At 36.0% G+C, this 23,760-nt stretch overlaps 3 protein-coding genes across 3 annotated transcripts; 1 reads left to right on the forward strand and 2 right to left on the reverse strand.

Moving 5' to 3' along the window:
• Positions 1-237: 237 nt before the first annotated feature.
• On the reverse strand, positions 238-22,417 carry LOC122416531 (uncharacterized). The gene is made up of 5 exons (XM_043429572.1): positions 21,739-22,417; positions 21,278-21,563; positions 20,947-21,021; positions 20,785-20,877; positions 238-1,107 (listed from the first exon to the last, which is right to left on the reverse strand). The coding sequence occupies exons 1-5, from the start codon at positions 22,179-22,181 to the stop codon at positions 1,072-1,074; spliced, it is 933 nt and encodes a 310-aa protein (XP_043285507.1). The 5' UTR covers positions 22,182-22,417; the 3' UTR covers positions 238-1,071.
• On the forward strand, positions 2,488-4,332 carry LOC122416533 (uncharacterized). Its single transcript, XM_043429575.1, has 2 exons — positions 2,488-2,715; positions 2,806-4,332. Exon 2 carries the CDS (start codon positions 2,811-2,813, stop codon positions 3,738-3,740), a length of 930 nt encoding a protein of 309 aa, XP_043285510.1. The 5' UTR covers positions 2,488-2,715; positions 2,806-2,810; the 3' UTR covers positions 3,741-4,332.
• LOC122416527 (uncharacterized) lies at positions 4,346-7,731 on the reverse strand. The gene is made up of 3 exons (XM_043429568.1): positions 7,326-7,731; positions 6,973-7,072; positions 4,346-6,866 (listed from the first exon to the last, which is right to left on the reverse strand). The coding sequence occupies exons 1-3, from the start codon at positions 7,469-7,471 to the stop codon at positions 5,415-5,417; spliced, it is 1,698 nt and encodes a 565-aa protein (XP_043285503.1). The 5' UTR covers positions 7,472-7,731; the 3' UTR covers positions 4,346-5,414.
• Positions 22,418-23,760: the final 1,343 nt, after the last annotated feature.

A 23,760-nucleotide genomic window follows, 5' to 3' on the forward strand; every position in this document is an offset into this window, starting at 1 on the left:
ACACGTGTCGAGGTTAAAGCTTGTGACCGAAATTTCCTTCAACCTGGTACTTGATGTCACAAAATCTCTCTCTCTATCTCGCCGATTTAATTTTTCGAAAAATAATTTCGTGGGCGCCAGTTGCAGAGCGACTCGACCAAAAAGAGAGAAAGATGATTAACCAGCGTAGTTCAGCGGGAAGGGGTGGGTAAATTGAAAGTCATTCCAATATTTACAATTGAGATTTATTCCTTACGGGATTACATTTACCGCGGCGGAGAATTATTCTAATTTTCAATATACGGGAGGATCGCGAAACACGAGGGGAAAAAGTCACGAACTCACACTCACTCTTACTCTCTGATCGGGAAAACTACACACATCACAAAATTCTATCGAGCCCGTCCTTTCTGTCGCGGATCTACTCGCTGTCAGAAAATTTACTATTGTTGGAAATTTCGATATTAAAGAAACTCGGGATATCAGAAAAATCACCAAGCCCCCGTCATTCGGTTACTTGGCCGGGCTGTTCTCCCGTCGCACGCGTACGCGCTCCCGATCCACTCGTACTTTCTCACTCACTCCCGCACCAAGGTTCCCGACCTTTTCCCCACGGTTACTTCCGAAATGTTGACGACACGACTCGTGAGAATTTTCGTACACGGCCACGCGAATTAACCGTTTTCTTTTACGCAGCGAATCAATATGAAAGGAAACCCACTTCGCGATAATGGAACGCAGGCACCGGAAAAATTAAGCAAACTAAAGCTTCTATATCAGCGCGGCGAAATCGTCGCCGTGGCCACAATTTGTCGAGCCAAAATCAAATAGACGGGATCTGTTACAGAATAATTCTTCCCGTTAACAATAACTATAGTTTTTGTTGAACAGACAACAATATTCGGGATTAATATTTACGAGAGCTCACTGAACTAAACGAACAATGAAAAGGGTAAGACTCACGGTATTACACTCTCGGGATCACACGTCCTGCTCGCTCGATATCCTACGAAATTCTGCCGAAAGCGATCGATACTCGTTACGCGGTGTCACTCCTCTCTCTCTCCCCTCTTGCTTCGATCTTTTCTCGCCCTACATCAGGTGCGACCAGGGTTGGGCAAATTGGCGCTGCGAGTAGTTTCCTTCGTATAATACGTATGAAACGTATAATACGTATAAAACCTATGTATTATACGTTATATATATATATATATATATACCCGTGAAAAAATGACTAACAGGCTCAACGTCAGGACAATATTGCGCCAACGCTGCTCGATGTCAGCCAACAGTTGGCATTGGTACTGGGCAATACCTGCTCTAAGACTGGAGTGGTAGACCCGGTCCAATATTTCCATCGACTATTCAGCCAGTACTGGTCGGAACTCTGGCTTTATGCTGGCAGAGTATTGGCCGATTAGGGACCTAGTCAATGCCGATAATGGGTGAACATATTGAATCGGGTCTTCCTTATTATTGGCTGAGTATATTAAAAAAAGGATGGAAAAAATATTATGTTATCGATTGCAAAATTGTTATTCAATGCCCGTGATGGTCATTACAATTTAGTATACCTCTGAAATCATTTTAATCGAAGAAAAATTACTACCTACATGGGGGATTCGAAACCGTTCTACCTACCTACCTACATGTTTCTAAGTACGCAGGCTACCCACTAGACTACCACGACATTGTTAGATGTGAATTCAAAAACGCATAACATAAGTTGTGACTTAGCTCTTTTAACCTTGAAACTTGTTACTTCAGGCTTTTTCGGGTCGCTGATGACGAATCCGATATCAAATTTTAAAAATTTGAAATGGCGGATAATTTTTTTAAAATAACCCTAATTGACCTGAAATTTGTTTTTGCGGGTTTTGGAACCCAATATTAGATTTTCAAAATTCAAATCGACAGATTCGATATGACAGACAAAAATTAGATAAGTTTACTTGCACTACAGAAAATTATCACTTAAAATTTTACGGGGACATTGTTCAAAAATTTGATATGAATGATTTTTTCATACGAAAAAAAAAAAATTGGATCAGTGTTCTGTAACCTCTCCGTGGTTCAAAAATCCTAATAAAGTAATTATTTTTATGAGCATAGATCCACTTTCTTCTTTTTTTGGCCGCCATCTAACATTTAATTGCAACATAATGATAATTCATGCACTTCAACAGAATACAATAGTATTCTGTTGAAGTCAGCTCTGATACTGGACGAATATCGACAGCTGTTTAAGGGCCGCTATAGGATTACGAGAAGAGACGCGATAGAGGCAAGATATGTTGGTTACATTCGGCTGACATCGAGCAGCGTTGGCGCAATATTGTCCTGACGTTGGGCCTGTTAGTCATTTTTTCACGGGATGTCGATATAGCAATGATAGGAACAAATGCGGAATTTGTATTGGCCCAACATCGGCAAATTACAGTATGCCGAGAACAAACTTTAAAAACGGCTGGGCACTGGCTTTTTAAAGCTGGGCCAAGATCGGCGGAGCTTTGGGTGCCAATGTCCCGGTACCCAATTCTGTGCCATTGATCGGCCATATTGACGACTCTGGCGATATTTTCACGGGTATATAAACAGAGTAGGATTCTAACCTCACAATATTATCCAAACAAATCAAATAAATCCATCGCATCGTCGTTGTCAATGTTATCATCATCGAGTGTAATCGGATATTCTCATGATTCATGATACGTTTTATATAGAAAAATAAGATTGGTAACGAAAATATACGGATATTTTACTTTTATTTAGATTCAGATATTAGATATTGCAATGGATATTGACTTTTTATTTTTACTTCTTCAGATTGAATGATGAATGCATCCTCTACAGGAATCAAACGCGGCATCATTAAACGTTCGCATTCTGATTCGGACGATGCAATTGATTTGGCTCTAGCCAAATTTTTCTTCGGCTGCAATGTGTCATTCAATGTTATCGAATCTGAAGTATTCAAGAGCTTCATACATCTTGTCAAACCGGATTATAAGATTCCATCAAGAAAAAAACTATCCACTCATTTGTTGGACAAGGTTCACAATGAAGTAATGTCGAAATCTGTAAAACAAACTGAAACCACAGGTGTATTGTTGATTGATGGTTGGAAAAATTCTGCTGCAAATACTAAACTGGTTGCCTGCACAATACATACAGTGACGGAAGGCAGTTTGTATCTCAATTCATGGGACTTGACAGGCTTCAAAGAAACAGGAAATGCATTGGCAAAAATTGTGGATGAAGCAACAGAGATCGCTCGGACCAGATACAACATTTCTATTTATGCAGTTGTATCAGACAACGCTTCTGCCATGCTGCTAATGGGGAACTTGGTGAACTTGTGGCATGTTACCTGTGCTAGTCACAGTGCTAATTTATTAGCAAAGTCGTTGGTGGATGCCAATTTTGCAGAATCCGTAAATAAATTATTAAGGCGATTCAAGCAGTCAGGTCCAGAAAAGGAAATCATAAAAAATGGAGGACAAAAAATAATTTTAGCATGTGAAACTCGGTGGTGCAGCTACAGAGATGCATTTCGCTGTTGCTTACGAAATTTGACGATTATGCGTGAAATGGTGAAGAATGAGAAAATTACCCTCAAGAATGATATATCAGAAATATTGTGCAGTAAAGACTTTGAACAGACGCTACAGAATTACATTATGATATTTGATCCTGTGTGTGAACTAATAAATAAATGCCAACGATCTGAAACCAACATCGCCGATGCCTGTGAAGAGTGATTCAAATTAAGACTACCAACGGTTGATGATGGCTATGAAAAAATAATCGAGGAAAGACTAAAAAAAGTCCTGAAACCAGCCATCTTGACTGCAAATTTTCTGCATCCAGTTTACAAAGGTAAACGTTTCATGCATCAAGAGGAGTATCGCGACAAGGTCCACAACTTCCTGAAGAAAGAATTGAGGGCGGAGAACCTCCGTGATCATTTTGGCGTACAGTCGTTTCTCGATTGCAAAGGCATTTTCCAGACTTTAAATACGAAAAATCTTACTTCTCCTCAAACGTATTGGTTTTTAATTGAAAAACAGTATCCTGATTTAGCCAATTTGGCACAGAAATTATTGAAAATTCCATCATCCTCAGCTGAAATCGAACGTTTTTTTCACATTGGTCTTTCGTTCATTCTGATATACGAAATCGATTAACCATTGAGCGGTCACAGAAACTCATCCAGATATATTATTCAATGAAGACGATGGATAAATTGCACGGTCACGATGATGACGACTTTGATTGTGTTTAAAAAACCAATTCAAATAGAAAATCCATTGCAAACTTTATATTAGATATTAGATACTTTGGAAATAAAACGTACGTTTATTACAGTTTTTGTGAATTTATTAACCCAACATATTCCTTTCGATTTTTTCCTTACAAAAATACGAAACAGTTTAGACTAATTTAAAAGTCATAAATGTGAGGTACTATAGTATTTTATTTTTGTCAACAGAAAATAATAATGTTACGCGAAGCAACATTTTAAGGCTCTAGATATTTGTTACTTAAAAACGAATTAATTTGAATACAGCTTCTAACGACAATAACAGAAAACTTGAAATTTTTATTAATTTTTGTCTATCTGTTAAGCATTAAACAATAATGAGATCAGCGATGTATTTCCGATGTATTCAATATTTGTTTCGATACTAGTTTTACATTCGTTTTGTTATATATGTACACCGTTTATCAACAACGGCTTCACGCAAATTTTGGTCAATAAACATGGAGACCGATGTTTTCGCCGTTTATCAACAACGATTTCACACGAATTTCAGTCAATAAAAGTAGAGATCGATATTTTCAATATCGTAATTAACGTTTCTGCCAGTTGCCATTAATTAGCAGTAATTTCATCATAACTGATGCAGGAACATGTGCAATTCAAGTTTTATCTACTTGTAATGGAAACTATTATCTAATTTCATATTCATTCTTCATATACAACGTTTCAACGATCAATCAAATAGTCATGTCAGAATTCATATTGTTACCATTATTTGACTATTATTTGGCTGTGATTTCATTTTTACAACTGAAACAAGAAGCGCTATTGTTTTAATTTCTCTCACTTTTGATTAAAAAAGACTATAACTAGTTCCATTTTATCTAATTTCATATTCATTATTTATATATAACATTGTGACTTGTGACAACCAATCAATTATTTGTCAAAATTCATATTATCACCATTTTCACGATGATTTCATTCTTTCGACTGGAGCAGAAACTGCTATTATTTTAATTTTATTCACTTTCGATTTTATACGACTAACTAGCTGCGTTTCAGTTACTCGAATAATAAGTTAAAGTACGACAGCTTAAGAGAAAGCATCCCATATTTTTGTGGCTCAAATTTTTTCATAAATTCATATTTTCCAACAATCTCTTATTATCTAATATTTATCCGTTATATTATCGTCTTGAAGTTTTAATCGATAATAGAGCTCAACCATCATATTATCCTTCTCGATATCATTGCCACTAATTGACTGTAATTTTAACTTGACTACTGAGGCCGGTACTCTTATTAATTTTTTTGCAATATTGGCGAGCGTTGGATACTTTTTTTGGGCGAAATCCCAATATATTTCTGCATCTTTGATTTGACGTGCTTCGAGTTTTTCGAAAAGTCCCTTTTTGTTGGAAAATTCATAAAACTCATCGAGTCCTTGATCATCCAAGATCGTCAACAAGTATTCGAGGACCATCACATTTCGTTCTGCATTATTTGCAAATGTCAATCCTCTATAAGCCGGATGAAAGTTATTTGCTACTATTGATGTCGGGGACAGAATAGTAGGAATTTGATTTTTGATTGTAGCTAATCTGCCATTTTCACTGAGCAGTGATTCCATTTGTAGCCATCGCTCAATCATGTCACACATCGTTGAAGATGGACGTTGACATTCGGAGTTAAGGTAATTAAAATGCTCACTTACAACAATAAATTTTTGTAACTCTTCCTCAAATGAAGTGGCAGACATTGAAGACAAAATCTCAAGCGCGTTTTCCGGTACATTGAATACATTTTCGCTCACAATGTCATGAAAGATGCTTTGATTTTTCAAACAATTCGTGAACATGTCTTTAAGTGAAACGATGGATGCCTCATCGTCTGCTACTTCAATTTCGACACCCCCACGACTTATAACCTCTTCTCTCAATCGAGGGGTTTGAAAGGCTCTTAATATGCTTCGAACATCTAAGATGAACCGAACGATTTTAAAAGAGTTTATCATTTTCTCAACAATTGTTGTTTGGCATTTAAAAACCCAAAGCTCACGACAGTCGTGGTCCGATGAAATGGAAAAATCATCAGTAGCTATAACGGCGTAAATGATCACGTTGAATTCCTCCTTGGATATTTGTATTGCTTCCTTAACGATGTCTGTTATGTCCGTTTCATTCTTTGGAATTGACCAAATTTTAAGATGGAAAACCCCTTGAGGTGTTCTGTGAACGATTCCAAGAACGTATTTCAAATCCACAGTTTCACCCATCAATTCCGACATCATTAATACTCCATCTGATGATTCTTGAGATGTTGAAGAATGTGCCGTCACTTCCTGGTACACTGAATTCAAGAGATTGTTGTTGACATCTTGCGTAGAGGGAACGTCATAGGCTGGTCTTAACAATGTCATAAAATTTTTGAAATGTGTCGAATTCAAAACTTCAAGAGGAATGTGACATCCACACAAAAACTTTATCAGCTTGGTGTCAAGTGTTGTTTTTTCTACCAACGACATCCGATCGAAGAATGCATCAAGCCGTTTTCTTTTTTTGTACGGCAGAGCTTTTTTATTTCCATCGTTGTTGTAGTTGTTAGCATTCGTCTCAGCAACCTGTATAATAATTCCATATATATCATTTCGAAAAGCAAGCAATACCAATATGCATGTTGTTATTACGAGCTCACCACTTTTTTTTAATTAAAGATTCAATACGTACAGGTGTAGTAATGGGTGCAGGATTGAAAGCAACGTTTTCATCAATTTCGTCGGTTTCGTCTTCCACACTCTCTACAGTAAGCAGACCTTGACAAAATTTTCTGAAATTAAAAATCTATCATCAATAACCCATAATTGTGAATATCTTAATTATGAAGTTATACTAAATTAAAAAGCTAATGGCCGTTTTCTCCGACGTGATTTAAACTCAGTTCAACTTTTTTCATAGTTTCGACATAGGATGAACTGATTTCAAACTTAGATTAATGTTGGAGAAAACGGGCATAACATACGTAACCTCTAACCGATAACCAAACAAAAAATTATGCCACAAAATCTATCGTATGTACGTACCTATGATCTCTAAGCCTGCGTTCAGCGGAATGTCGAATTGTTTTGTTACACACTTGACAAAGAGCGAAAAGTTTTTTATTTTCGTAAACTTTTTTGAAATTCCCTTCAATCCAATACCGATGTGAAGGCCTGCCTCCTCGATTCATTTTTTTTAAGACACTGACAATTGACAATACTGACGTCTGACGTTACTGAGTGAGTAGTTCTTCCTCATTTTTAAAAAAATTGTCGGTTAATTTGCCTACGCAGGCGCACAGCGCACAGTGTGTAGATAGTGGCGCCATCTCGGTTACGTATTATACATTGATGAAACATTGCATGTATTATACAGAGTTTTATCCATGTAACATACCTATGTACAATACATCATGTATAATACTCGCCCAACCCTGGGTGCGACACATCAATCTTTCTAGTCGGGCGTTAGACGGGGCCCCAAATTTCACGGGATAAATTGTTTGAACGTTGATGATATTATTTCGATGATAATAACCCCTAATCCGAACATGCGATGATTATGAATTTACGTAACGGGAAGAGAGAGAATAACTTCTTTAGATTTGTGACTCGGGTATCGCGAATGAGATTCAATTTCAACAAAAAAAAAGGTCAAACGCCCCTCTTAACGGGACTCCCCTGAAATCTTCGCTTCGGTTTTTTTCTCGAAATCTCGAGAATATTCGACGCAGATATTATGCTGGTGTGAGTGTCCACGCTGTCCGGGACTTCGCGTACGAGCCCCGCTCGAAGTACGCCGATGTTTAGAGCTTCGTTTATCTGCCCTCCCTCTGGCTTCACTCGGACTATCCGACGGGAGTGATCTCGGTCGGGAAAATCGATGTTAATGCTCCAATAATTCAAATACTCCGAAGTAACAACGTTGAGTTCTTCCCCTCTTGCTCCTTTCTCGCTCTCAGCCCCTTTCTCTCCAATGTTGCTTTCCAAGAAAAATTAAAAATAAAGCGCGTGGTATTACATTATTATTTTCCCTGTCATTTTCCCGTCTTACGAAAGTTCTACGTGGTCGATGCGTGGCCGCGTCAACGAGCGAGGAGGACGGGATGCCGGCTCGACAATTCTCCGTCTCACGAACATGTCATTTGTGACGATAATGTAAAATAAAATCGTCACAAGCTATATCAATGCATACCGGAATACACGGCGATACTCTTGATAACGTCATACTGGGCCAACTACCAAAACGTATAATAATTGGATTTGTCGATAATAAGGCTTGCAACGGTGATTATGGAAAAAATCCGTTCAATTTTCACCACTACTCGATCAATTATCTTTCTTTATATGTAGACGGCCAACAGATACCGTCAAAACCTCTGCAGACAGACTTCACAGATAGTAATATGTATGTGGATGTATATCACACGTTATTTTCTGGCTCGGGTATTCACTTTCTCAACGACGGCAATTGTATCTCGCATTTGAGTTACCCATACGGCCATTGCCTTTTCGCGTTTTATCTGACACCCGATCTCTCGGCTAATAGCAGCTCCCACTGGAATCTGGTGAGGCATGGCAGCGTGAGGATAGAAGTACGCTTCGCGGGGTCTTTACCTACAACGATTAACTGTATTGTGTACGCTGAATATGATAATGTGCTTGAAATTGACTCATCCAGACAGGTCATCGTAGATTTCAGTGGTTGATGAGCGAGAGAGAAGCACCTTCAGTTTTCGCTCAGCATTCAAAGAGTGACGGTCAAATAAAAAAGACGGCATCATGTATATTGTTATTGATGTGCAGGGCGTGAGAGGTAGAGATAACCAATTTATACCTAAAGAAGTAGCCGTCGTATCGGTAAAAACTGAAGACTATGGTCACTGGATTGTAAAGCCGCCCTATACGGACGATAACTTACCAGTCTTTGTAAAGCGTCAAAATATGTGGCTACGCGATAATGTCCATGGTATAGAATAGTCTAAAGGCGATACATCGCTACAAGCGTTGGAGACAAATCTGAAAAGGATTGCGGGTCAGGCGACACGGATTTTCACGCGTGGCTCTGACAAACCATCGTATCTAGCGCAGCTCATGGGCTATTTTATTATAAATTTAGAAGATGATGAAGAGGCTCCTTCATTACGTCAGCTGCCTCGAAGCGACGCATGCTGTATGCACCGCCGCGTCGCAAATCACAGACAAGCCTACAGATGCGCCCTGAACAACGCTATGAGAATCAAAGCCTGGCTCTGTCAAAGCGAGCGGATTACCTCCTTATCGGAGTATAGGACTACCACGTCGTGGAGCATTGGTATGTCTGAGACCAGGACCGAAGAGGAAAAAGAACCCTCGAATCATGAACAGTCTTCAGATCTTACAATCTCTCAAAAACATAAAGGAGCATGCTATAGGCGTCTACCCGGCCGATCGTATCCCGAAGGTGTGGACGTAACCGACGGCATTCGTGGTTAACACCGATGGATACAAACAGCCAGGGGCCGACTGGGTTGCCATGTACGTCGATCGAAATGGACACGGATGGTTCTTCGACAGTTACGGCCTACCTCCAATCATCCCACGCGCGTCTCCGAAGAAACTGTCGACTCTTCCGTTGCAACACGGTTCAGCTCCAAGGCCCTAATTCGCAGTCTTGTGGACAGTATTGTGTTATGTTTCTTCATTATATGGCTACTGGTCTCGGTATTCAACGATTTAGAGATGTTTTTTCGCATGATTTGCAGCGAAACGATAAAATAGTTCATGAGTATTATAATGCGTATAGCAGCAAGGGTGGTAAATCTAAGGGTGTGGTTTCCGATACAGATGACTGTATCGGTAGGGGTTATAGGATTAAGCATTTACATTGTATACAGCACTGTTGCTCTCGTTCTCGGTAATTACATGATAATAAAATTTTAAATGCTACTTCTAACGACTGTCTCGTTGCTTTCAACAAGAATCACACGCGCCGTTTTAAAATCCTGTGTCTGTCTCCTATCCCGTTTCTTTCGGCGAAAATTGTACGAGTGGTGACGTGGACCGGATATCAGATTTCGCTGACGATCAGCGCTGTTGTCTCTAATGCAGCTGCAGAGCGTTCAACGCTCATCGTCAGTCGGCGCTCAAGGCTTGAGACTTTACGTCGATCGGGAGGCATCATGAACATCGTCGTTGATATACAAGGCCTGAAGGATAAATATAATAGCTTCGTGCCTAAAGAAATTGCCGTGGTCTCTGTGAAAACATCTTACTTAGCACACTGGGTCATATCACCGCCTCACGCTTATAACGTGCTGCTTCCTAGTGTGAAACGACAAAACACGTGGCTAAAGTGCAATCATCATGATATAGACTGGTCCGAGGGTGAAACACCTTTACGTGCGGTCGAAGCTACTTTAAAACAAATCGCGGTACAATCCGATCGCTTGTTTACAAGAGGGTCTGATGCAGCCGCATATTTGACACAGCTAACAGACTGCTTCGTTATAAATCTAGAGGAGGACAAAGAACCACCGTCTCGTAACCTCCTCGAGAGCAGTACTTTTTGCATATTTCACGGCTTGCTACACAAAAATACCTCATTCAAGTGTGCTCTCAACGGCGCTGTGAGATTAAAAAAATGGCTTTCTCATAACGATCGCTCCATCGCCTTGTGGGAATACAGAACCACCACGTCCTGGACTGCTGGTTTATTAACGGTGGCGCAACAGGAAGAGGGAAAAGCAACCGGTATCAAAAAATCATCCTCGTAAAGACGCGCATTGCCGCTGATCTCATCCTCACATTTCATTATCTTATAAATGCTGACTTATGCTAGCGACGGTCGGGGCCATGGTAAACCAATACCTCCGTCAAGGTATTGTCGGATTTCTCCCACCACTGCCACCCTGTGATGGGAGATGCTACATCAAAAGATTGTTGTCAGCTCTTTACTGCATTCGAGGTAGGGATATGAATCTACCAAACAGGAGGTTTAAATCATTTGAGCTCTCTGATGATCAGACAGTGCTCCCAAGCCGCCGCATGAGTAAACGACATGAATTGAGAGTACGCTTAGATATCTTTTTGCACGATATTGCAACGTTTAAAGCAAGAATACGCGACATATCAGAACTCCGCGCTTTAACAGTGGCCATAAAAAAACTCGATCTGAACAATGGATTTCACGCTCGTCAATCAAACAGGCCTTTTGGAGTCCTTCCGCCCCGTCAAAAAACTGACCGAGCTTGAACTCGCCAAAGAATACCGCATCACCTGTATCCGTGTCGTCGAAACGAAATGGGGCAAGCGAATTGCCATGGACGTGGACAGCACATTTACATGCTTCCTGCCGACAAGATTCGTCAAAGTTTTCGAAGATAAGAGCAGTTTATTCCAGCAGATGTGCAAAGCAGCCTCAAACAAAAAATTAATCATGCTGTACCACGGCACGAAACTCAACAGACTGGAGTTCAAACCTGCTGAAGAATGATCATAAACAGGTATGGGGCAAAAACTTATTTATCAATCATCTGAACACCCCCAAACGTATACGAGCCTCTCTCACATTATGGTATGTCTATCGCCCCAGTTACAGCATCGTCTGACCATCTAAGCAACACACCTCGTAAACCACCGCTCCATGGTCATCGACGCCGTCGTGAAAACGAACGAAAAAACCAAAAATATCCACAAAAAATACCCCCCTACTACTATATGTATTGTGAATTATGTACCATATTATAACCAAAATTGTAAAATTAATAAGAGCTGAAATATATATATACGGAGAAAAATAAAAAAAAAAAAGGTGGCGCACTATGGTGACACGCTCATCCCCCTCCGCACACCCGCAAACCTCTCGCCCTCAACGCCGGCCGCTCGGCCTAGTGGGGGAAAGGAGTGGGGATAGGAGTGGGGGTCGCCATAGTGCGCCACCTACTACTGACAAGGGGAAAAATCGCCAAAGTACAAGAACAGACCTGTGACGAAATATTTCCAGTACAATTTTAACGAAATTTAGGTCTTTTTTCGTGGAAACCAACGTTATAAGCCGAAAATCATATCCCGGCCTCCAACCCACTTTCGACCGTGCTCTTTGGTTCCTAATTGACAAAACATATTAGAGTACGAAGAAAAAAATTGCCAAAGTCCAAGGACAGACCTGTGACAAAATATTTTCAGTACAATTTGGACGAAAAATAGGTCTTTTTTCGTAGAAACCAACGTTATAAGCCGAAAATCATAAATAATCCATAGAAATTCAAACTAAAATCCTATAGTCAACTGAAAATAAATAAGGAGCTTTTGAGAAAAAAGACGTGATATCAAACCATAAACTTCCCCTAGGAAAAAAAAGGTTGGGACAAGTACATTGATGGTCCCTCGTTTGCTGATAATTCCATCCATAAAAAAAACTTAAAAAAAAATTTTTTTTAAATTGTAAAAAAAATTATTTTATAAAAAAAATACAGAACAATTCGAAAAAAATTTCACAAATTTTGAAAAAACATTATATTAAAACAAAAACTAATCTGTATCTATTTTTTAAAGTGTCAAAAAAATCAAATAACAAGTAAAAAATAAAAAACCGAAAAATCGGTCTTGAAATCATTTTGGAAACCGATGCCTCATTCTTCTTATTAGATTCGAACAGCTAAATCAACTAAAAAAAATTCCATCTAATTTACGTGCGACATTAAAATTTATTATATTAATTCGAGGCCAAGTATTTTCTAATGAATTGAAAAAAGTTACCACTTGAATTACGTGCAGCATTAAAATTTATGATATCAATCGGTGGACAAGTATTTTATTAGTAACTCCAAATTTTGACATTATTAAATTCTTCTAAGAAGCTTTTTAATCCAAAAAAATCACATGAAAGCTAGTCATATGTTACTCTATGGTGGCAGAGACTTATAAGAAAATCACTTCTTCTCAGACTTTCAGGATCCTCTGGTATTATTCACAAAATTCGACGTCGATTGGATCGATACAAATTATGTTTAAATATGTGTTAAAAGTACTTGTCCGGCCCATCACTTTCCGTTTAAATTGTTCATCCCAATAATAATCAGCGCTTGTCTAGAACTGATGGATCACAAGTATCCATGCAGAGGGAATTGAGAGAATTAGCTTCAAGTAATTTTTACGTAATTGCACTAATTTAATAAAAAAAGCAAAGAAATTGTTCCGCAATATACAAGGGATATTATTGTCCATTGATAAATGAAAATAATTGTACATAATATATATGTTCAAGTTTAAAAAATAACTCTCCAGTTTGTATTCAATGACGGCAATTTTTGCTTCTCACTTATTCTTCCAGCGAACGAATTCCATTCGGAATATGAACTAACCTATACTATTATTAAGAACATTAAACTAATAATGAATCGCATTTCAATAAATGTTTAACCGGATTCTGCCATACGATTCCATTTTTTCATGATTGATTTTAATTTAAATGAATAGTGATTGGCCGGACAAGTACTTTTAACACATATATAAACGTAATTTGTATCGATCCAATCGACGTCGAATTTTGTGAATCGTACCAGAGAATCCTGAAAGTCTGAGAAGAATTGATTTTCTTATAAGACTCTGCCACCATAGAGTAACATATGACTAGCTTTCATGTGATTTTTTTGGATTTAAAAGCTTCTTAGGAGAATTTAATAATGTCAAAATTTGGAGTTACGAATAAAATACTTGTCCACCGATTGATATCATAAATTTTAATGCTGCACGTAATTCAAGTGGTAACTTTTTTCAATTCATTAGAAAATACTTGGCCTCGAATTAATATAATAAATTTTAATGTCGCACGTAAATTAGATGGAATTTTTTTCAGTTGATTTAGCTGTTCGAATCTAATTAGAAGAATGAGGCATCGATTTCCAAAATGATTTCAAGACCGATTTTTCGGTTTTTTATTTTTTACTTGTTATTTGATTCTTTTGACACTTTAAGAAATAGATACAGATTAGTTTTTGTTTTAATATAATGTTTTTTCAAGATTTGTGAAATTTTTTTCGAATTTATAATCTCCGGCGACAAATGAGCATTGAGAATCCTTGTCGGGCTCACAACGTTTTATCAAAATTACTAAAAAATTAATGGAAATGAAATCATTAAAAATTCACATGAAAGTCATTCGTTACTTCAACAAGGTACACACTTTAAAGAATCGATTCCCCTGGGGATTTTCAGGATCCCCTGGTATTATTCACAACATTCAACTTCGATTGGATCGGTACAAATTATGTTCAAATACGTCTTAAACGTACTTGTCCGGCCCATCACTTTTTATTCAAATTGCTCATTCGAAAACAAATCAAAAACAAAGTTAATGCATGTGTTAATATTAAGGAACAGTAATTCCCGAGAAAATAATTTTCCTTCGAATCGCTCTTGTCAAAATGAAACGAAAATGAAAGATAAAGTTGATTAATCTATTTATATCATATGAAGTCAGAATTCACAACAAAATAATTTTTCTCCAAATTCCAGGAATCCACGTGTCGTACTCGACTAGTGGTATTTATCAAAATGTGTGCGTGACTATAGAAAAAAAAACATTGCATGGCTGAGTAGGTTCGAAAATTTCTTGTAATGTGCCTGATTATTTCTCATTTTCATTGGTTCTTACCGAATGGTATGTGTTCACTTAAGAAAATGAGAAGTGGATATTGCTATACGAACTTGCGAACAATCAAGTTCAAATTACTTGGAGATATTATTTTTATTTCTATCGATTTTATTATATTTGTCATTTTAGAGCAGCCCTGATTTGTTTTCGAATGAGCAATTTGAATAAAAAGTGATGGGCCGGACAAGTACGTTTAAGACGTATTTGAACATAATTTGTACCGATCCAATCGAAGTTGAATGTTGTGAATAATACCAGGGGATCCTGAAAATCGGAGGGGAATCGATTCTTTAAAGTGTGTACCTTGTTGAAGTAACAAATGACTTTCATGTGAATTTTTAATGATTTCATTTCCATTAATTTTTTAGTAATTTTGATAAAACGTTGTGAGCCCGACAAGGATTCTCAACGATCATTTGTCGCCGGAGATTATATTTCGAATAACCGATAAATACTTGACCTCGAATTGATATAATACATTTTAGTACTGCACGTAACTTCCGTTATGACTTTGTTTTCATTAACTTTTTTCTTGAAAATAATTATCATGAGTTTCAATTAAAGTTTCCGATTTGTTCAATAAATATTCCAAATTATCAATAAAAACTTGGCCTCTAATTGATATCATACATTTTTATACTGCATGTAACTTGGATAGTACATTTTTCAATTTGTTCAATATTTATGAATTTTTTTAAAAATTTTTATTTTTCTTTACAGAATTTTTTTCGATTGTTCTTTATTGTTGATTAGAGTATAAGGAAAAAAATCGATAAAGTTCAAAGGCAGACTTGTGACGAAATATTTCCACTACAATTTTTACGAAAAATTGGTCTTTTATGGTGGAAACCAACTTTATAAGCCGAACATCATACCCAGGAAAAATAAGATTGGGAAAAGTCCATTGATGGTCCCTTATTTGCTGATAATTTCATGAAAAAGATTATCCCATAAAAAATGTTCGTATGAGAATGGAATCTATAAAAATGTACTAAGCAAATAATTCATAGAAATTTAAACTAAAATCCTATAACCGTCATAACATAAATGAGGAACTTTTGAAAAAAAAGGCGTGATATCAAACCATAAACTTCCCCTAGGGAAAAAAAGGCTGGGACAAGTACATTGATGGTCTCCTGTTTTTGGATGACAACGAAAAAAGATTCAGAACCAGGAAAAAAATTCTATAGAAATCATAAACGAAAATTGAAAAGTTCAAAAAAATTCAACAAAAATAAAAAACAATCGAAAAAAATTCTGTGAAGAAAAATAAAAAATTAAAAAAAAAAATCATAAATATTGAACAAATTGAAAAATGTACTATCCAAGTTACATGCAGTATAAAAATGTATGATATCAATTGGAGGCCAAGTTTTTATTGATAATTTGGAATATTTATCGAACAAATTGGAAACTTTAATGAAATTCATGATAATTATTTTCACGAAAAAAGTTAATGAAAAAAAATCATAATGGAAGTTACGTGCAGTACTAAAATGTACTATATCAATTCAAGGTCAAGTATTTATCAGTTATTCGAAACATAATCTCCGGCGACAAATGAGCGTTGAGAATCCTTGTCGGGCTCACAACGTTTTATCAAAATTACTAAAAAATTAATGGAAATAAAATCATTAAAATTTCACATGAAAGTCATTCGTTACTTCAACAAAGTACACACTTTAAAGAATCGATTCCCCTCCGATTTTCAGGATCCCCTGGTATTATTCACAACATTCAACTTCGATTGGATCGGTACAAATTATGTTCAAATACGTCTTAAACGTACTTGTCCGGCCCATCACTTTTTATTCAAATTGCTCATTCGAAAACAAATCAGGGCTATAATGACAAATATAATAAAATGGAAAGAAATAAAAATAATATCTCCAAGTAATTTGAACTTGATTGTTCTCAGGTTCGTATAGCAATATCCACTTCTCATTTTCTTCAGTGAACACATACCATTCGGTAAGAACCAATGAAAATGCGAAATAATCAGGCACATTACTAGAAATTTTCGAACCTACTTAGCCATGCAATGTTTTTTTTCTATAGTCACGTACACATTTTGATAAATACTACTAGTCGAGTACGACACGTGGATTCTTGGAATTTGGAGAATAATGATTTTGTTGTGAATTATGACTCCATATAATATAAATAGATTAATCAACTTCATCTTTCATTTTCGTTTCATTTTAACAAGAGCGATTCGAAGGAAAATTATTTTCTCGGGAATTACTGTTCCTTAATATTAACACATGCATTAACTTCGTTTTTGATTTTTGAAGGCCATGAAGTAGACCATGAAAAAATTCCAAATCTCGAAAAATTTGAATTTTTTCGAAAATCCAAAAAAAAACATTTTTGAAGGCAGTAGACTATGAAAAATATCCAAATCTCGAAATTTTTCAAATTTTTTTGAAAATCGAAAAAAAATATTTTTGAAGGCGGTAGACTAAGATAAAATTCCAAATTTCGAAAATTTTGAAATTTTTCGAAATTCGAAAAAAAACATTTTTGAAGGCGCTAGACTATGAAAAAATTCCGAATCTCGAAAATTTTACAATTTTTGGAAAATCGCAAAAAAAGTTTAAAAGGCAAGAGACTATGACCAAATTCCGAGATTCAAAAATTTCGAAATTTTTCAAAAATCGAAAAAATGACCTCCTACGATCGGTTCGAAACATGTTTCAAAGAATTCTGAGTCGAATGAGACAAAAGTGTAATGACCACATTTTCCAGGTTTGAATCGGCCATATTTTATTTTCATAATGTTTAAACCATTGTTAAACCATAATGTTTAACGTACCATAAAATTCTACGTCGATATATTTGTCGACTAAACTCGGCAGGTCTTCTTGTTATGTCCTCACGATGTGATTCGTCAAATAAAAAGGGGTGAATGCCCATAGGTCTCATACTTCCCTATTGAGTCAGCTGTACGTCGAAAATTTCAACCCCCGAGATGGAGGTGTTCCGGGAAGAATTTTTCGATCAAACTTGGCACGTCTTCCTTTTTTGACGTCATGAAACGATTCGTGAAATAAAAAAGATGAGAATGCTGATACGAAAAATTTTACGAAATTTTCGACATTTCAACCCCTATGACGGGGGTGTTCCGGGAAGAATTTTTCAATAAAACTTGGCAAGTCTTTTTTCGATCACTAAAAGCGATTCGAACAATAAAAAAAATGAGAATCAAAATTTTTTTTAATTTCAATATCGTTGAAGTCCAACGTTGGAAACTTTAGCGACATCTATTGTGACTGGAAATTGCGAAACTTCGATGTGATGAAGTTGCTTCAGATTTTCCTTCACTAACTAACGAATTGAGAAAATCCTCTGGGTTGCCTTGCATGATTTTCCGTATCATTATCATCTTGAAATACCGATCTGAGTTGATTGTAGCGAGATTACTAGCATCGCATTTTGCTGAGTGTTCAGGATCAAGTTGATTCATAGCGACACCAATAATATCCGATTTATTAGAAGATCCAAGCTGACTTATGGAAAATTCGATACAATCCGATTTATCTGAAGATCCAAATGCATTTTCCGGTTCCGGTCAGGAGTTTACGTTGTATTGTCATTCGACATTGTTTACAAAGATGAAGTCCTAATGTCAATGATGGCTCCCTCTCGATTTCGTGCATAGTCACCAGTTTCACGCGCGCACGCTTGTTTTTATGATTTTTTTTGCTGAACGGATTGTGGCAGTAGTTTCTCACCATCGTAAATAAACCAAGTGGACCGTCTATATTTGTAAAATGTAGACTTTTTCAAGTTGTTCATATAACAAACCGTAGCTGTGATAAACCAACTGGTTATCACGGTTCACGCGGACTGTGGCGAGAGCCAGTTTCGTCGACCAGACGGTCCGAACGGGGTACTTCGCCCAATCACGTGCAAGTATTGTGTCCCAACGAACGCACCAATCAAATGCCATGAGAGTCTTCCAACTTAAGCACCGATAAGCTGTGTCCAGTTTTTACGAAACGAGTTCCGATGGGAACGAAGCGTCGACTATCTCAGAGTAACTACACATTTAATTGCCGGTGAACAAGAAATAAAGGCAAGCTGAAAATTTTACCGAACGTTTCTAACATGTTGAACTATATCCTGTAAATTTTTTGATAAAATCCAATAGACCCTAAGGGCCGAAAAAAAATAAAAACTGGTTTTATCTCCGTTTTTTGGCTATACATTTTTCTTTACGAATCGGATTAATATTCCATCAGCTTTATGAAAAAGAGCGCTTTTTTCGGTCAAAATGCTCTGGTCAGAATTATTTTTTGCTGTATGGACACTTACGGGACACACAATTAAAGGTATGTAAAATATTTTTTTTTTTTAATTTTCTATTAGGACTTTACAAAAACCAAGTCTATATAGAAATGTTTTTATATCATACAAGAAAACGATATATTAACGGACAAAAAATTTTGAAACCCTCGTCCAAAACCTGTCTCGTTACGCATGGAATACCCTTTGTATATCGATCCAATCGACGTCGAATTTTGTGAATAATACCAGAGGATCCTGAAAGTCTGAATAGAATAGATTTTCTTATAAGTCTCTACCACCATAGAGTAACAAATGACTAGCTTTCATGTGATTTTTTTGGATTTAAAAGCTTCTTAGAAGAATTTAATAATGTCAAAATTTGGAGTTGCTAATAAAATACTTGTCCACTGATCGATATCATAAATTTTAATGCTGCACGTAATTCAAGTAGTAACTTTTTTCAATTCATTAGAAAGTACTTGGCCTCGAATTGATATAATAAATTTTAATGCTGCACGTAAATTAGATGGAATTTTTTTCAATTGATTTAGCTGTTCGAATCAAATAAGAAGAATGAGGCATCGGTTTCCAAAATGATTTCATGCGCGATTTTTCGGTTTTTTATTTTTTTACTTGTTATTTGATTCTTTTGACACTTTAAAAAATAGATACAGATTAGTTTATTTTTAAAGATAATGTTTTTTCAAGATTTGAGAAATTTTTTTCGAATTGTTCTGTATTTTTTTTATAAAATAATTTTTTTTACAATTTAAAAAAAAAATTTTTTTTTAAGTTTTTTTTTTATGGATGGAATTAGCAGAAAATGAGGGACCATTAATATACTTGTCCCAACCTTTTTTTTCCTAAGGGATAAAAATATGCCATTGAAAAATCTGCAATTTTCTTTTTCAACCCTTATTATTTCACCACTTTCGAGGGTAGCTTAGTGAAAACTAAGTTTGAGAGGAGAATCAGTAACTTCCGAAACCCCCATAAACGAATTTTTGCGTATTTCGGTAATTTATTGGCTCGTACCAGTTTTGGCACGGAAACATAAAACATCTTACCAGTCAACCGATTAATGTAGCGTCGGGCACGCTGCAGTTTGTGACAAGCTAGGAGTCGCAATTATTGTCCATTCAAATAAATTAAAAATGAAATTGTAGATATTAACATGCTCCACTAATTTGTTATTTGACATTTTTTTGATATCTATTCGGGGGAAAAAAAAAACAACAATAATTCAACTACCTAAATTTTTGACATTCTTGTCGGATATCTCAACCATGAACAGGAGTTGAAAAATTTTTTAGACCTGAATTGTAGAACGTGAAAAAACAACAAAAAAGTATCCATCAAAATTGTCTCACATCGACGGAGAGTCGAGTTATTGTAAAAAAAAACTTAATTTAACCTTTTTTTGAAAATGGCGGAAAACACACATAGGAAATCTCGGTCGACAATTTGAACTTAAGGTTTTCTAGGCATCTCCCATGTAATACCCACAATACAGTTTGTTCGGTTTACATGCATTTTTAACCCGTTTTTTCGACATAATGACTAGACTATTATACTTACACTGTAAACTAAAAAATAGTTTGCTTCGACGAGTCCCAAAAGAGATATAGTAATGTTATTTTGTAAAAGGTCAAATAGAAAAATGTTGAGTTTCTGAAAAATAGAATTATTTAGTTTGTGATTAGTTAATAATTCTTTAATTCACAATTATGTTTGACTCACCGCTATTTCTTCGTTTTTTTTCAAAGGTGAACATTTATTTAGAAATGCATGGAGCAGATTCCCAGTATCGTTAGCCTGAAAAATAGAAAAGTCTTCGGGCTATTGGAAAAGTTTTTCTATAATACAAAGTCAAATGCTATTTTTAACGAAAATTTGAATAACTATTTCAGTTCAATATCAATTCAAATTCAGTAGTTCTTTCAATTGAACAGAACAAGAAAGTTATTATAAAATTTGATAACAGATTAAAAAATTGATAAGTATTAATAAAAAATGAGAATTCCATGCACTCGTAGTGAATGAATTTGTTCAACAAATATTATGACTATACCTCTTTCGTCATAGATCCACAGATGTCCGAAAATATATACATGAAAATAATTAGAGTAATGATCCACACAGAAGCATGTAACATGTAGATCGAATCTTCCCAATTGAAATACTGACAATTTTTCAAATATCGATAAGTGACATGAACGCAGGTAGTAAACCTGCACAGTTGTTTCAGACGGTTTAAAAATAAAAGTAGAGCAAAGTGGTCTCTGGTGAGACGAACCACGTTTCTTATTTCTCGATGGAGACGCGAAAATGTGACGATTTGTCGAGAAAGGAGCCAGCTGGAATAAGTAAATAGTCAATTGATGAATTTGATGGCTAATAAGTGCAACAAAATCAATCATAAATAGAAAAAAAAAGTTCTTATATTAATGGATAATAATTCGTGAAAGTGAACTCAATGAAAAATTAACATTGCAGATTAGAAAGAGATAAAAATCAAAACATAGTAAGTACCTTGAGTTGTCTTCGATTTCCAATGACGTTTCACTCGTCGATTTGCTCCATGAACTACGACGGTAGTTCAAACAATTTTTAATTTTTTCATTCAGATGTTGAAACATTTCTCGTACAATAAAGACGATCCATAGAAACAAAATTTCTATGTTCATAGGAATTATTGACAACAACCCGTAGATAAAAAAATTTAAATCATCGCAATGAACCAACAAGATCCAACTGTTGTTTCGAATGATAATTAAACAGTTGCAAATCATCAGAGTAATTGCTAATCGAAAGTAATGTTTTTCGAAATCCTCTTTTATTCTCAATCGCGTTTGAATTTGATCGATTCTGCAGAAACTCGTCAGAATCGATTGAACGCGCTTTTTTTCGATGAGGAAGAGTGACCATCCTAATAGCATTTCCGAAAGTCCAACAATAATAGCTATATGATCCATTATCAGGCTCAACGGTGTTTCTCCAAGTATCGATGCTTCTTTTCTTTCAATCACAATTCTGTACGACGCGTAGACGTAAATTATCAAGAGGAATACCACGTAAATAATACTTGGATACGAGCGATGCAATTGCTGACTTTTCGACAACTTGAATGGTATAATTCCCGATATTTTTCCCCAATAAAACAACAATAGAAACGTACGCGAATGTCCTTCTGTTCCATTTCCCTCCTTTATCATTTTCTCAGTGAGTTCCGACTGAATTCCTGTTTCAATATTCCCCCACGCATCATACTTTTTATTCAATTACAATAATGGATCCTCTTATTAGCATTGCTCTAGCTTCCATCGATCGATTAATAATGGCACTGCTCACAGTCACTTATTCGTACTGTTGTGTTCGCAGAGACCGTTGCGAAGGGACGAGTTATCAAGGGCGAGTATTTAAGGGATTAAGGCCAAAAGATCAGAACTCGATACTTTTACAACAAGTTAACAATAAGTTTATTTAAGAGGTTACAAAATCCCGATATTCCCCTAGGGAAAAAAAAGGTTGGGACAAGTACATTGATGGTCCCTTGTTTCTGAATGGAATAGAAAAAAAATTCAAAACTAGGAAAAAATTTATATAATTAAAAAACCAAAAATAAAAAAGAATGGGGAAAAAATTCTATTAAAATATAAAAAAAAGTAAAATAAAAAATTTTTAAAAATCAATTGAAAAGAATTTCCATCTAACTAAGTTACGTCCAGCATTAAAACTTATGATATCAATTCGAGGCCAAGTATTTAATGACAATTCAGAATATTTATTCCTGCGGGTACCATCAGGAGCTTGAAAAAGTTCTTATGAATCAAAAAATTTACCATTTGAGTTACGTGCAGCACTAAAATTTATGATATTCATCGGAGAACAAGCGTTTTATTAGTAATTTCGAGTTTTAACATGATGAAATTGTTTCAAGGAGCGTTTCAATCCAAAAAACATATCAAAGGTATAGAAATTTGTTATTCTATGGTGGACGAGACTTGGAAGAAAATCGATTCTTCTCAGACTTGCAGGATCCTATGGTATTATTCACAACATTCGACGTCGATTTTAGATCGGTACAAATTATGTTTAAATATGTGTTAAAAGTACTTGTCCGGCCCGGATTTTTGTCTGAATAAATAATTTAAATATTAATTTAAATTATTTATTCAGACAAAAATCAGGGCCCTTCTACAACTAGAACTAGAATAAGTATGCGTACAGAGGAAATTGAGAAAGTTATTTTCAAGAAAGTGGATTAAATAAACAATTCAAACGTATTCTCCTGTAATATGCAAGGGATATTATTATGCAGCGATAAATGAAAATTTTTTTGCACAATGAATATGTTCAAGCTTCTAAATCAACCCCCCCCCCCCCCCCCCCCCCCCCGATTGTATTCCAATGACGGCAATTTCTACTTCTGATTTCATCCAGCGAAAACATTCTATTTGGTATAAGAAGTAACCTATACTTCTACTTAGAACATTAAACTTATAATAAATCGCATTCGAATAAATTTTCAACGGGATTGTGCCGTACAACTTC

Source organism: Venturia canescens, chromosome 9 (genome assembly GCF_019457755.1).
Source record: "Venturia canescens isolate UGA chromosome 9, ASM1945775v1, whole genome shotgun sequence".
Lineage (NCBI taxonomy): Eukaryota > Metazoa > Arthropoda > Insecta > Hymenoptera > Ichneumonidae > Venturia > Venturia canescens.

Bases quoted from the DNA above. Each gene is read 5' to 3' on its own strand.
- LOC122416533 (XM_043429575.1), top strand. From the start codon at position 2,811: ATGATGAATGCATCCTCTACAGGAATCAAACGCGGCATCATTAAACGT.
- LOC122416527 (XM_043429568.1), bottom strand. From the start codon at position 7,471: ATGAATCGAGGAGGCAGGCCTTCACATCGGTATTGGATTGAAGGGAAT. The intron at 7,073-7,325 runs GTACGTACATAC...TTTTAATTTCAG, and splicing joins CGCAGGCTTAGAGATCATAG to AAAATTTTGTCAAGGTCTGC. The intron at 6,867-6,972 runs GTACGTATTGAA...ATTATTATACAG, and splicing joins CTGCACCCATTACTACACCT to GTTGCTGAGACGAATGCTAA.
- LOC122416531 (XM_043429572.1), bottom strand. From the start codon at position 22,181: ATGGATCATATAGCTATTATTGTTGGACTTTCGGAAATGCTATTAGGA. The intron at 21,564-21,738 runs GTACTTACTATG...TACTTATTCCAG, and splicing joins GAAATCGAAGACAACTCAAG to CTGGCTCCTTTCTCGACAAA. The intron at 20,878-20,946 runs GTGAGTCAAACA...TCTATTTTTCAG, and splicing joins AAAAAAACGAAGAAATAGCG to AAACTCAACATTTTTCTATT.